At 52.0% G+C, this 14,197-nt stretch overlaps 7 protein-coding genes across 7 annotated transcripts; 3 read left to right on the top strand and 4 right to left on the bottom strand.

Moving 5' to 3' along the window:
• Window positions 1–55: 55 nt before the first annotated feature.
• An07g06150 (uncharacterized protein) lies at window positions 56–2,656 on the top strand (the record flags this gene model as incomplete). Its single annotated transcript, XM_059748514.1, has 9 exons — window positions 56–202; window positions 258–621; window positions 658–706; window positions 741–776; window positions 843–1,601; window positions 1,664–2,264; window positions 2,342–2,415; window positions 2,475–2,573; window positions 2,626–2,656. The coding sequence occupies 9 exons, from the start codon at window positions 56–58 to the stop codon at window positions 2,654–2,656; spliced, it is 2,160 nt and encodes a 719-aa protein (XP_059605781.1).
• Window positions 2,657–3,014: 358 nt separating this feature from the next.
• An07g06160 (hypothetical protein) lies at window positions 3,015–4,160 on the bottom strand (the record flags this gene model as incomplete). Its single annotated transcript, XM_001391657.1, has 1 exon — window positions 3,015–4,160. The coding sequence occupies one exon, from the start codon at window positions 4,158–4,160 to the stop codon at window positions 3,015–3,017; it is 1,146 nt and encodes a 381-aa protein (XP_001391694.1).
• Window positions 4,161–4,694: 534 nt separating this feature from the next.
• An07g06170 (hypothetical protein) lies at window positions 4,695–5,316 on the bottom strand (the record flags this gene model as incomplete). Its single annotated transcript, XM_001391658.1, has 2 exons — window positions 4,695–5,182; window positions 5,253–5,316. The coding sequence occupies 2 exons, from the start codon at window positions 5,314–5,316 to the stop codon at window positions 4,695–4,697; spliced, it is 552 nt and encodes a 183-aa protein (XP_001391695.1).
• A 198-nt stretch (window positions 5,317–5,514) lies between these two features.
• Window positions 5,515–6,777, top strand: An07g06180 (uncharacterized protein; the record flags this gene model as incomplete). Its single annotated transcript, XM_059748515.1, has 4 exons — window positions 5,515–5,736; window positions 5,833–5,897; window positions 6,389–6,466; window positions 6,534–6,777. The coding sequence occupies 4 exons, from the start codon at window positions 5,515–5,517 to the stop codon at window positions 6,775–6,777; spliced, it is 609 nt and encodes a 202-aa protein (XP_059605782.1).
• A 253-nt stretch (window positions 6,778–7,030) lies between these two features.
• An07g06190 (uncharacterized protein) lies at window positions 7,031–9,727 on the top strand (the record flags this gene model as incomplete). The annotated part of the gene is made up of 2 exons (XM_059748516.1): window positions 7,031–9,312; window positions 9,370–9,727. The coding sequence occupies 2 exons, from the start codon at window positions 7,031–7,033 to the stop codon at window positions 9,725–9,727; spliced, it is 2,640 nt and encodes an 879-aa protein (XP_059605783.1).
• Window positions 9,728–9,992: 265 nt separating this feature from the next.
• An07g06200 (uncharacterized protein) lies at window positions 9,993–12,061 on the bottom strand (the record flags this gene model as incomplete). Its single annotated transcript, XM_001391661.3, has 6 exons — window positions 9,993–10,074; window positions 10,166–10,302; window positions 10,378–10,396; window positions 10,444–10,462; window positions 10,604–11,430; window positions 11,493–12,061. The coding sequence occupies 6 exons, from the start codon at window positions 12,059–12,061 to the stop codon at window positions 9,993–9,995; spliced, it is 1,653 nt and encodes a 550-aa protein (XP_001391698.3).
• Window positions 12,062–13,120: 1,059 nt separating this feature from the next.
• On the bottom strand, window positions 13,121–13,543 carry An07g06210 (hypothetical protein; the record flags this gene model as incomplete). The annotated part of the gene is made up of 1 exon (XM_059748517.1): window positions 13,121–13,543. One exon carries the CDS (start codon window positions 13,541–13,543, stop codon window positions 13,121–13,123), a length of 423 nt encoding a protein of 140 aa, XP_059605784.1.
• Window positions 13,544–14,197: the final 654 nt, after the last annotated feature.

Consider the following 14,197-nt stretch of genomic DNA (forward strand, 5'->3'; position numbering starts at 1 on the left):
CTTCGCTCAGGCTGAAGTGCTTTATCCAATCTACCCTTTCGACTTCATTTTCATGATGCCAATGACTGCATCGACGACAGATCCCACGAGATGGCGTCTCATTGTGGATGAGGGTGTTCACCAATGGCGGTATGTTAGCGAAGCCGACTCAGCACGTCGAGTACAGTCCACAGCAGAGAAATACTTTCTTGGATTGCCCACGGTAAGTGAACTGTCATCAGCAGCTAAGCTAGAGCTATGTTGGCTTACTTGTGCAGGGATTGCCGTCACTCGAAATCCCACACAGCTTTCAGCAATCTGCTCGCAATGGTTTCCGTTTTTATCAAAAACTCCAGCTGGATGATGGCCACTGGGGATGTGGTTATGGTGGCCCCAGCTTCTTACTTGCTGGTATTGTAATAGCGATGTACATCACTGAGACGGACATTCCCTCTGAATGGAAGGCCGAGCTTCTCCGTTATCTTTCAAACACGGTCAATGAAGATGGTGGCTGGGGGCTACATGCTGCTGGTGCCTCCACCGTTTTCGCAACAACTCTCTATTATGTCACCTTGCGAATTCTAGGGGTCCAGCCGAGTCATCCTCTCACTAGTAAGGCGCGTGTCCGCCTACACGCCCTAGGTAAGTGCATACATGTCTACTATCTATATAAACCAGCCGAGGCTCAATATATGGATAGGTGGGGCAGTCGGGATCCCGCAGTGGGGTAAGATCTGGCTGGCTCTGTTGAATCTTTACAGCTGGGGTGGAATCAATCCCATCCCCCCAGAGCTGTGGTATGATAATCCCTTCAATGGCGTTGCCTATGAATTGTAACCCTGGCAGAGCTGATAAGGGTCTAGGTTGCTCCCCGATTGGATCCCATTCCATCCATGGCGTTGGTGGGTTCAGTGCCGCGTGGTTTATCTTCCTGTTTCATACCTCTACGCAAATAAGGTTGCGATACCTTTAAATCCTCTCATTGCTAGCCTCCGCCAGGAAATCTATACACAGTCATATGAGAGCATTCATTTTGAGAAACACCGGGATGCTGTGGCTGTCACCGACTTGAAGAAGCCACCGTCCAGTCTTCTTCGCGTTGCTAATATGTGCTTGCATTTCTGGGAGCAATATTTCCGGCCCAACTATGTCGCGCAATGGGCTAATGAGCGGGTATATGAATTGATCCGGCGTGAAGATGAGAACACATCCTATAATTGTCTGGCTCCAGTCAACAAAGCTTTCCATATGGTGAGCGTCTGGCACTCAGATGGTGCTACTAGTACGCGCATGCATCGCCATCGCGAGGTCATACCGAGCTACATGTGGGTTGGCGAAGAGGGAATGACCTGCAGTGGAACGAATGGAGTCCAGGTCTGGGATACAGCATTCAGCATCCAAGCTATGGTCGAGGCTGGAGTTTCCATGCTGCCAGAGTTTCGTTCTACACTGGAAAAAGCCTTGAAGTACTTGGACATCTCTCAATTGAGGGAAGACCTGGCCGACGAGTACCGTCAGCCACGGAAAGGTGGTTGGCCTTTTAGCACACGGAACAATGGGTATATTGTATCGGACTGTGCTGCAGAAGCACTCAAGGCCGTCTTGATGCTTCAAGAAGAGTGGTGAGTTTTCAAATATCTTACCGTTTGAAGAAAAGGAGCTTGACTTCTAATTTGTATCTCAGCCACTTCATCAAATTAATCTCCGATGACCGTCTGCAGGACTGTGTTGATAGTCTACTGCTGATGCAAAACCCCGACGGTGGATTTAGCAGTTACGAACGTACTCGATCCAGCACTTTACTCGAACATCTCAATGCGTCGGAGGTATTCGATCGCATTATGGTCGAATACTCATACCCGGAGTGCACAACGGCAGTAGTCACAGCGTTATCACTTTTTAAGCAATACTTCCCCAGTTATCGAGCGAAGGAAATCAATGGAGTCATTGAGCGCGCGGTAAAATATGTTATAAAAGCACAACGGCCCGATGGAAGCTGGTATGGATCATGGGGGGTGTGTTTCACTTACGCGTCGTTCTTTGCCATGCAATGTCTGGAACTGGTCGATCAGACATGGCAAAACAGCAGTCACGTTCGGAAGTGCTGCAATTTCCTTCTCAGTAAACAAAAGGAAGATGGCGGCTGGGGCGAACATTATACGTCGTGTGAGCAAGAAGAGTATGTTAATCATGAGCGGAGCCAGGTTGTAAATACTGCCTGGGCTTGCTTAGCATTGATGCACGCACGTTATCCGTACAAAGAGGATATTGAAAAAGGGCTTAAGGTACAACCAATAATCTCCCTATTGCCTTCAAGTGATCAGCCGGTGCATTCGGAGGACATACTGACAACACTTTGCAGTTGATCATGAGTCGGCAGCAGAGAAATGGCGAGTGGTATCAAGAGGATGTAGAAGGTGTCTTCAATAACACGTGGTGAGTATTTGACCTTGGTCTCATTGCAGCTTAGCACAAGCTAATTATTTTCAATCTAGCATGATTGGCTATCCCAACTACAAGCTCTATTTTACCTCATGGGCCCTCGGGAGATATGTTCACATGTACCTTCCCATGCTCAAAAGGGAAGGTTATGAGTAAGTGCCTATGCGTTTTGTTGTCATGGATATATTGACACTGTATTAATAGATACATTACCGCCCTGGACATCAAATTTTGATGTGAGCTAGTGGCTGCTACCGACTCAGGAGGCGTACCTTAGCTGTATCTTATCCGAGTATGAGACTGAAGTCAACCTTTTGAAATCTCATACCCTGGCCTGACCACCAGGTTACGGTCAGGGCAAGCCACTATAATACTGCAAAAGCGCCGCGGCTATCGGTGGAAAACAATATTTTGGACCTGAACGGTATATTGTAGACTTAGTACTTTCATGATATTCCTAGCTCCGAATTTAATACTAGAACCACTTCTCGCTCAACCATAATGTAGTGTATATCACATGCGTTTATCTCATGAAAAAGTACATGCTCCCCGTGATGGTACATGAAAGCCGCCTTGCACATACGGAATCAGGCTCAGTCAAAGTAGCTATGTTTACCATCCTGGCTGGGCGAGCAATAATAAGGATCTACGCCCCCAAAGTCGGCAAAGTTTGCTGCTTGCTTTTTGCGATTCTTGGAGACGTAGGAATAGAGGTTGATTATCACATCACCCAGTAGCAGTGTCGTCTGCTTCTCCTTTTCACTAGCGCAGTTCTCTGCAATTCCCTTGACTTGCTGACGGAGTTTGTTATGGCCTCTTCCATCCTTGTGGAACCACACATCTGCTTCTTTGACGGGTCTGGTGAGTCCAGGAGGAGTTCTCAACATGCTGTCCTGAGCTGCGGAGTCATTGTCGATGCTAGACACATTGGCTGTACTGGTAGACTTGGTCTCGGATGCCTGACTGTCCTGTGGCGTATGAGTCTTAACAAGTTCGGTCTCCACAGCATATTCCCGGAGCGGCGCCTGTTCCTTGTCCAACTTGGGGCTTTCAGGCTTCTGTGAAACGTTCTTGAGCAGTGCGGTGACCTCTTCCTTGAACCTGCGTTGTTTCTCCTCCCGTTCCAGATCCAGAGTACGCGAGCGCTCCAAATAGGTCGGGTACTGGGCCCTAGGACCCGAGATCTCCAGACCGGATGTAATCCGGGTTTCAGGATGCTTGAGACGGGTATGGACTCGCAAGGACTCGTATGGGGTCTGGCTATAGGTTCGATCAAAGTTGGCTCCGTAGAGGTCCAAGGAGGTATGCTCGGAGACCGATTCATGAAGAGGGGTGCCCAAAGAATAGGAGGACTCATAGGATCTGGTATAACTCAAAGGATTTCGTTGAAAGTGACCATCGTCGCTGCTCTCCCATCCGTGCGATTCAAGACGAGAAGGTGTGAAGGATTCCGCAGGTATGCTCAAATGATGGTCTGCTTGGTTTGCACGGTGCATGGCTGAGAGATGAGATAAGGCCTTTTGCTGGCTCATGGGTTGTGGTTCTTTCGGGTCGCTGCTTGACGACAGATCTGACAGAAGCTTTCGGGTTCTGGCGCCTCTTTTCGAACCTGTCTTGGTGCAAAGCTGGAACAAAGGTATTGGCTGAGAGGATGCCAGGTCCTGGTAGTTGTCCAGTTCGTGGTCTTCGTCTCGGTACACGGTGGACGTTTTGGTGAAGAGTAGACGACGAGACGCCATGGTGAAGTTTCGCTGGTGAACGACGGTGATAGACAGCTAAATAGGGTGAGAGATCGGAAGAAACGAGGAAGCTAGTGATTAAAACAATGAGATGTCGGGGTCATGCCATGGAGATGCAGACGGAGTGACGCACTTGCACATTGTAAGTTGCGAAGCGTACCTGCCCACTTCGGGAAGTGCTATCGTTCACTCGTTTGAACTGTCGAGTTTGCTGGGTTTGCTGTGTTACGCCGCTGCCTGTGTCTCTGCCAATACACCAGTGTTTCTGTCAAGACAACAACACATTTCATGCTGAAGGCCCCGCAAGCACTGTAATGTAGCTGATCTCCATGACTGCCCAACCATCATAGAATGGGTTCGACCAGCATCGAAGCCAGAGTTCAAGTAGACATGTGCGCGAACAAATTCTCAAACTACGCAGTATCTTCGAGGAGATTCGATTACTATTCCGCATATAAATTACCGCATGTCCATCATACATGTGTATTAAATAAGTCAACCTTTGCATGAGACTGATGATACTTGCAAGTACCTCTACCATTGGTTCCGCTGCGGACCACCAGAGCGCACGTTGTCCGGGCCCATCGAATGGTAACCCATTTTGCCAGAGTCCAACCTGTTGGTAGGACTGTACTCATGAGATCCAGTGTCCTGGCCGTAGGTGTTGTAGCTGCTGTCTCCTGCACCACCGCCGAAGTCCTGCATCGCTCCACTGTCCATAGCCCGCGATTCATATCCAGTCCCTGAGCCACCGTATCTCTCCGTTTCATGTCTATAATCCGCAGAGCCAGATCCATAGCCACCAGTATTGCCATAATCGTAGCTACTGGTCTGAGATCCGTAGCTGCCACCATATTCACCACCAGTGCCCGAACCATATGTGTCCGTCCTGCGCTCATAGTCGCCAGCACTGTAGTTATCAGAGCTGGGCTGAGAGCTATAGGAACCATCGCCAGGCCCATATCGCTCCGCGCCGCCCGAATTATAGTTGTCGGTACTGGGCTTGTTACCCTGACCTTTGCCTAAATCGGGAATAAGTTAGAAGAAGGCTAGATGTAAATCCTAGGTAATTTAGAAAGAAGATATTCATACGGGAATTGGAATTGCCGTGATGGCCAGTCAAGGCATCTTTGACCTTGTGCATGAGATTCGACATCTTGATAAGTCTTAGGTAGAAAGGCGATAATCGCTAAAGCTACTTTGATATGTGATCAATGCTCCGACCCGGCATGTTGTGCGAGGTTAGCACACGTTCAAATAAGGTCCCAGTCCATTGTGAACGTCTGGCGGGGATGGAAGCCACCCATGCTTGTCACCACAAAGGGCAGGACAATGGAACGAACTACCGCGGAGGATGACGTTTGTACCAGCATCTGAGCTGATGGTGTGGGATGATGGAGGAAATGGAAAGCGAGGATCGGGATGTCATCCACGTCATGCCATTGAGACAGCTCCATCCAGCCCATGGAATTGGCCGGTGAAGCTCCGCGCACAAGCCACGGAACCCTGGGATGGCACGCCACAAATCAACCCCGCTTGTTTCCTTGCAGTACCCACAGGACCAAGAACTGGTGATGTTCTAGATTCCACAGAGAAGTGAAGAAGACACTGCTCTATAAAGCACGTGACTTCTTGTTAGCAATGAAGTAGACTCTGATCATGTAAGCGACAGGAATGGCATTGGTGCAAGCTACTTGATAGACAGATAGACAGTGCTAGCACTGTTTCTACGGAGTGGTTAGGTGGGGTTCTCCCTTTGACTCGAATAACAAACACACATTCCTAGGCACATGAAACGAACCCCCTGCATTGTCGATCGCTTTACTGTGTACCCATGAGAAAAAGCACTAAAGTCGAAGTCGACAGTGAATATTGCGCAGGTGTGGGGAATGACGGGAAGCCAGTTCTTATTGATCTGCGGGGGACGCAGAGAAGCAGTGGATTACACGGATTAAATTGAGGAAATGATAAGAGGGAAAGTTGTATTGTATGGTAAGATTATTGGGGGGGGGGAGGTGACACAGTCATTAATTACTATAGTTTACAGAGAGGGAATGAGATGTTGCCATGCGCCACAGCATATAGGAAGAAAAGGGTCTCGTGAATGGCGCAGAGTCACTAGTCATTGACTACCTAATTCTTAAGTCAAATTTTAAAATCGATGAAGTGCTGATGGAATTGGGCAGGCCAGCCCAGAATGCACGGGCGCAGGGTCTGTGACGTAGTAGGGGTGAAAAGGTATGGCGGTTGCCTGACAAACCTGAGGAAGCCACTAAGGAATCCCCCCTCCTCAGGCAGGGAATCCCGTGACTGAGTGCCCCCCCAAGCCAGACTGTCTGACAGAGAAACACTACTAAACTCACTAGTTAACAGTCCTGAGAGACACGGAGGGTCAGGAAAAGAGGCTGTGCTTGCGTGTCCGGCGACTCGCTCACAAGTTGATCATTCTTTTTTGCCTTTCTTCCTCCTCCACATCATCCCATCATCCCATCCCCATCCCCATCTTCATCCCCTTCTCCCTACTTCCTCTACCGTCCATGTCCCTGCTCCTCTTCGCTCCCCGTCATCCTTGTCCGGTTGGCTTCTAAGTACCAGCCCGTCATTGCTTGACCACTAAACTACAGTACTACTTACTCGCTCTCCTTTCCATCTTGTTCCTTCGCGCCTACCCTCCTTTCCTTTCTCCCGTGCTCTCTCGATGAGTGTCCGTTGTGTTGCGCTTCATCGACCGTCTGATTGGTCCTAAGAACATCGCCCTGCTGCAAGAAACCCGCTGGTCCTGAGCGTTGATCTCCCTGGGCTTCTTTCCTTCCCGCCCCCCCAGCCAAGCAATATCTGTTCTATTGCATTTCCAGCACATCCTCTCAACTATGCGACCACCACGTTTGATTCTTGTCGTCTTCTGCCTCATCTTCCTCCCCATCATCCTCACGTTCTTTTCTGCTTTAACCTCCTCGCCTAGGGTGTCCACCCCCGATTCACTCGCTGGTCGAGCGACGGGACTACACGCTCTCTTCTCCTTCAACATCCCCTCATCCCTGTTCCCGCCGTCCGCCATCATCAGCCTTACCGATGATAACTCTACCTTTTTCCTGGCCCGACCTGCTGCGTTTGGCCCTCTGCTTCCGGACAAGGGACTCAGCGGCCAACTCTGGATTGGCAGTGGCTTTGGGGAACGAACAACCGCCGGAGCGGAAGGGGAGCTAGGATGCTCCGATATCCCGGGTTGGGGAGAGGGAGATGGTCCGAAGGCGGGCGGAGGTGCCGATAGTACAAATGGGAAGTCGGGGTCTACTCCTGGAAACGAGCCGACCGTGCCACAGAGCCATCGTCAAGCGATTCCCCAGCCGGATATCGACCTGCAGCATGACTCTGGTACCAGAGCGCCATCCCCGTTGACAAATGACGGCACCGATGACCATCTCCACCACCCGCTGCCCGAGTCACAAGTACCGGACTCAAGGGCCATGGAAAAGCACGGGGAGTTCTATTCGAACCGACAAGCGGCCCATGCTGATATCCAGTCGTTGCAAGAAAGTGCTGAGATCAACGGCAAGGTCGTCCTACTGAGTAGGGGCGGCTGTGGCTTCTTGGAGAAGGTCAAGTGGGTCCAGCGGCGTGGAGGAATTGCTTTGATTGTGGGGGATGACACCCGAGGAGGAAGCCTCGTCACGATGTATGCACGGGGTGACACATCCAACGTGACGATCCCCGCCCTCTTCACCTCTCACACTACGGCACACCTGCTGTCATCCTTAGTCCCTCCGCAAGGGGAGGACTCGGGCGCAGACGATGGATCAGGAACACACACTAAAATATCCACTCACGGCAGTGCCGGGAAACAACGCATGGACGCCACGGCTACTACCTCTGCCACTGCGTCGCCAACTTCAAGTCACAAAGCAGTAGTTCACGATAGTGCGATGCCTCCGAAGCAGAAGCCCGGGCTCTTCCACGCTCTTCTGTCATTGTTCGGTCTCAGCAACCATGGTGGACCCGTCTGGTACCCACCAGAGGACAGTCGTCGCCCGCCAAGCAGCGGGAACATTAATTGGATTCTACTAGATCGCTGGGACGAACAGGAACCATCACAGGATGATACCGAGCGAAAGACCTCCCGAACGAAAACCGATGGCGTTTCCGAAGACCTCAAGAAATCCGGCACCTCGTCGAGCAGTACTGACGGTGATGGGTTCGTCATTGGAGTACAGGACTGGAGAGATCCAGACCTAGTAGTTCCGAAGGGCAGCGCCCTTCCGTCACCTACCAGCACCACCGACGCCGCCGGGAACAGGGTGCATACTGGTGTCAAGGGCTCGCACCCTACGCCTGCGACTTTAAAGGGTGGCAGCATCACTCCAGGAAGTGGCGAGTATCGCACCGTCGAGAAGTCCAGCGTTGAAAAAGAGTCGAAGGTGGAGGACTCAAGTCACAAGTCTGTGTATGATGATGTGAAACCAGGATCCTCTTCCCAGCGCAATGGTTGGTTTGCCAGGCATTTCTTCTGGGCAACGGACAAGCCAGGTCCGAGCCCAAGCTCCAGCGCCCATGGGCAAATTACTTCCGTAGACCAGAAGCTGCATGATGCGACAGCTCAGAACGGCCAGGGCGTGAATGCCGCCGAACACGACGGCTTGTGGGTCACACTCACGCCCACGAGCATGTCGACCAGCCCTTTCTTTGATACCCTCCTCGTCTTGGTCGTCAGCCCATTACTCACGCTGACTGTTGTTTACGTCCTGCTGTTGCTGCGGTCTCGTATCCGGCGTAGACGGTGGCGCGCTCCAAAGTCCCTCGTTGATCGCCTCCCTGTGCGAACTTATCATACCATTGCGAGATCGACCTCTTCCTCGGAAACGAGCTCGCCACGATCCGTTAGCCCTGGTCCAGTGTCGCCAACCTCGCCACTGTTGGGTGCGAAAAGCCGCTCAGGAGCCCAGTTGCCGTCTCGATCCCAGCAAGAGTCACATGTCTCGAATGCGAGTGCGTCCAGGATATCATCATCGAGGAAGGGCAAGTCGGGGTCCACTTTGTGGCGACGGAAGTACACTGGTCGGCAAGTGGAATGTGTTGTGTGCCTGGAGGAATATGTGGATGGGCAGAGCAGGGTGATGAGTTTGCCCTGCGGCCACGAGTTCCACGCGGAGTGCATGTAAGTCACAATGCTGGAGTCTGTTGTCAAGCATGTCCATACTAACGATACTCGCAGCACGCCTTGGCTGACGACCCGCCGGCGAACTTGTCCTATCTGCAAAGGCGACGTGGTTCGGTCAATGTCGCAGAACAAAGCGGCGGAGGCTTACGAGTCGGCAGAGCCGATGAACGAGGAAGAGCACCACCCTGACGCAGATTCTCAGCATAGTTCATCCTCAGCGCCGGTGCCGATCAGCGGAGTGAGCGAAGACGAGACCTCGGACCTTGAGCGGCATGCTGGCTCGGAAACAGGTCTTCTCGAGGGACAGGCGTCCTCTGCACCACCGAGTTGGAGGAACTTTGCAGCACTGAGCTATTCTGCTCTTAGTGGTGATACGATCTGGCATCAGGCTCAGACGGACGGCAGCCGGTGAACTGCGTTGTCTTGCTTTATATTATTAACCGCCCCTGGTTCCTTTAGATGTATGTGATGGTGGAGGTGGGGGTATTCTGTCTTTGCAGCGTTTCCTTTTGTGAGCAGCATTAGCGATGTTTTGACACCGTCCTTGCTTGGTTGGCGTTTGATGGATTTTATGGAAGCCGTAGCGACATTGGCAGGAACAGTTTAGTTTCAGTTCTGCACTCACTTGTAATATTACCAGACCATAAGCCTCCGGGAATAACTTTTCCCACCGGTGCTTAGGACGTATTCATTTGCTTTGGACATGAATATTGAGCAGATCCCGAGACAAAGTCGGCACGATCAAGGACAGGTGATAGTCTACGACAGCGTTAGTCTGATACCACGGGGTGTTTCAATATCACTTTCGCTGTCCAAGTAACTGGCATTGTTTCGAACCACCTTGACACACCTCGTAAGTAGTAAGTAAATGAAGATCAGACCCTTAAACAACTTTGAATGTGGGCACATGCCAGCATATCTACATCGGCTGGCCATCAACTCGCCCAATAACTCAAGTCCGACGGAACAATCAAGCCATGCAAATCCCTAAACTCCTTAGACATATACATCAAGTCATACACCGCCCCCCCCCCGCGGGATACATTACAAACAGACACTCACTACTCTAGAACTCACACCCCTAATGAGAATATAATCATTTACATCCATCCATCCATCCATACATACATACCCACAACCAAACTTACTATACATACATTCCCGTCATGACATCAGAATCAAACAACCTCAGGCACACATCCCCAACTACACCCAACTCTCCTAAACGGCAACGGCCTCAACACTTCCCCAGATGCCCTAGGTCCCTTCAACCCATTCTCATACGTACTGACATCCCACCACTCGATCCACTCTGTCCGCGCGAGCACAAAGCCCCGGTGACATGACGAGCAGTTCCTGCCCCCCGCGCTACGAATCTCTTTCGCTTGCCGGAGTAAGCGGGTCATCAGGGCCGGGAAATCCTCCATTTCTTCGTCTGTGATCAGGTCCGGGTATGTCGAGCGGGTGAATGCTAGGAGGGAGATTTCGCGGAGGGAGGGGACGCGGGAGATGCTGCTGCTGCTGCTGGTGTTTATTGTTTGGTGGTTGGTTTGTTCAGTAGGGATTTGGGAGGAGACTGGTACGCCTTCGGCGTTGTAGTATGTAACTGGGCCGGTAGCGACGTGTACAGGTGCCCATGCTTCCTCCGGAGGTGGGCCGTCATATGTTACTGATTTCAGTTGTGGTTCTTGGGTCTCTTGGTCGGTTGGAACGTGCCATTGGGCGATGGGCTGGTCTTCGATTTGGAGGAGGGGGTTCGGGCGAACGGTAAGGTGTTTGAGGTCGCCTTTGCGGATGAGGAAGAGGAGTTCCCATGGGAGGGTGGGGAGGCGGTTCACGGAGATGTTTAGTTCCTGGAGGAGGGTGAGGGAGCGGATTGCCGGGGGGATGGAGGTAAGTTTGTTGTAGCGGAGACTGAGGACGCGGAGGGAGTCGAGGTCGAAGATCTCGCCGGGGACTTGGGTTAGGGCGTTGCCGGCGAGGAAGAGGCGGAGGAATGGTTGGAGGGAGGTGTAGACGTCTTCGCTGATGGGGGGCTCCCTGATGGTTGGGAGTTTGGTGAGGTGTTGGAGGGGGAGGAGGAGGTTTGGGGGTATGAGGCGGAGGGTGAGGCCGCTAGACATGGATATAGGTTAAGGTTGTTTCTGGATGATGGGCGAAGAAATGTAGGGGATTACCTCAAATCAACACTATCCTCCCCCCTCTCGAGACAATCATTCACGATTCCCCGTGCGACTTGATGCTCGCGCGGTTCTTCCTCAACTTTTCTGAATCCTTGTTGTTGACTTTGAGTCTGCGGTGTCACCGTCTTTGAACCTCCATTCGCATGAGAGTTCAGCCAATCCTCTCCCAAATCCGCATCAGAAGGCAAGAACCCCGACCCCGGACCAGAGTCATAATCATCACTTCCCATCCACACACCACTATCCACCAAGCGCTTCTCCTTGAAATCCGCCCGTTTGCGCTTCGCGTCCTTGTCCTTCACCATCTCTCCCCACCACGTGCCGCGGTACCGGCGCTTCCGACTAACAGGCGCATTATTGTAGTTCTCTAGTCCTGAGGCGGGGATATCGTCACTGGAGAAAAGCGCTGGATCACTGGAAGGTTGACTGGAGCGGTCGTCAATGAAGCGCGAGGGGAGACGGTGGTGGTGAGCAGGGCGAGTCGCGTGACGATTGTTATTGTTGTTGGAGGGGTCGCGATGGCGGATGCGCGGTGGTGGGGGGAGTGGGATTTCGTGGTCCATAGTTGTTATTTTGCACGGAAGTGCAAAATATGTGCGTAGGGGTATTCTTGATTGGGAGATGCTGTGTGACGCGATGCGATGCGAAGGGATGCGAAGGAAGTAAGGAGAGAATAGTATTGATGCGCTCAGTGGCTTTGGGATGGATCACCTCACTCGGATCATGACGTCCGGGTGGAATGTCGATCGATCCGTCGGATGGGATGGATAGAAGAGTTCCGGAATGACGGGAGAACTCGAGGTCCAGAGGGAATGCTGAATTCTGATGGGCTGGAAGGGAGGGAATTGGTGTTGGTGCTAGACTAAGTTGTTTACGAGACGCGTCGCGGTGGAGCGGGGCGGTGATCCGCTTGATAACTTGACGGTGAACTGATTGATTGATTGATTGATAGCTACCCGAAGGACTCGGATCTGCTCGGTTCATTGCTCAGCTTTTCATGCAATCTCTTTCAATCGTCGTATGTAGATCCATCTCTTATATGTCTAGAACCTAAATCGAACTTACTATCTTTTGAACTCGTCGACTGCGGCACACATCTTCCATGGCAATCGCATCAAAAGTACCGCTCTTGACAGCTGAGAAAATAGGCATATCTTTAGAGAAACACATCTGAAGCCTGCAGCTAGCAGGCTCCTCATCAGGTGAAAAATATTATTGATTATCTACATATACTACCAGCATAAGGCACATCGGTTCACGCAATTGATTGGGTCGACCCTATACAAACACTATGCACAGCTTTCATCACGGCCGAACCCCGAAGCGAAGTCAAAAAGTAAAAAGGTAGAAATAAAGTCCATCCCAACTGTGGTTGTTCACCAGCAGTTAAGCCATCAACTCGTCAAATCCGAAACATCATAAGGGGTATAATCAAGAAAGTATCCGTAGTAGATAGGCCCATTGTCCCGAGCACAGTCGATGACAATGTCCCGTGGAGAATCAATATAGGCGGTCGAAGCAGAGAATAAAGATGTGTGATAATTGAGTAACGGTCGAAACCAATCCTCGCAAGGTTCCAGCGCGTGAAGAGTATGCAACAAAGCTGGCAGCGCTGAATTGACTTAGAGCGCACCCAGGATCAGCGCCATAGATCCTGCAACCAGTACAGCGGGCATCTTGGCAACCATGCCGTCGGCTCCAGAAGTACCCACGGCAGGGGAAGTAGCAGCAGCAACTGAGGTGCCGGCGGGGGTTCTCGAGGTCACGGTGACCGAAGCAAAGGACGAGGAGGCAGGCGCAGAGGAGCTGACGGCGACAGAGCTGCTGGCGACCGGGCTGCTCGAGACCGCGCGGCTGCTCGGAGTGACGAACACCGAGGAGGTCGAAGGCGCCACGCTGCTAGGAGCAGTCACCGTGTCGACGTGGACCAGTGTCGCGGTGAGATAGTTGGTCACCGTCGAGGTACTGGTGGTGTCGGTCTCCGCAGCGACAAGCTGGGAGGCCATGAGGCAGAGGACAGAGGAGGCGAGAGTGCTGAACTTCATTGCGATGAGTTGCTGGTAATTCCGATTTGTTCAATTGAAAGATTTTCGGGCTGTGGATATGTATGTTTGTCGCAAATAGGCTCTGGCAGAGACTGCGCGAGTAGAACAAACGAGTGACGAAGAAGACGCAAAAGAGTGAGCGTCGAGAAGAGCAAAGGTAGCGAGGGTAAAGAACGTGGGGAGCGCTGCTCGAGTCAAAGGATTGTGAAACGATGCGATGTCTGAAGACGCGCCGAAGGGGGAAAAAGGAGGACGAGGGGGGGTCGACTAAATATGAGCCCCAGAGTGCCAGAGGGTCCGTTTGGACCCAACCAGTCAAACTCGAACCCTCACGAGCGCTGCCCCGGAAAAATTGCTTGACGAGTCGCAAGGGGCACGTCTCGCCTGCCTATTGGCCTGGGGCACATCGAGAATGTGACCGGCCATTGTTCACGTCGACACGCCGTCAGTCGGTAAACAAATCACCCGGCCACGTTACTCGCCAGCGCAACAATGGATGCGCTGGCGGCGCCTGGCTGAGGCCCGGTCGGTGTGTGCCTGACTCCTTTTCGAGCGACGATCGCCAGTGTGCGTTGCTTGGCCGAGAATACGCCCTGCTCTAGTGAACTCACTAACCGCAGCGGCGTGAGGAGGAGCAGGACACTGGATTGGCTT

This window comes from Aspergillus niger, assembly GCF_000002855.4.
Source record: "Aspergillus niger supercontig An07".
Taxonomy (NCBI): Eukaryota; Fungi; Ascomycota; class Eurotiomycetes; order Eurotiales; family Aspergillaceae; genus Aspergillus; species Aspergillus niger.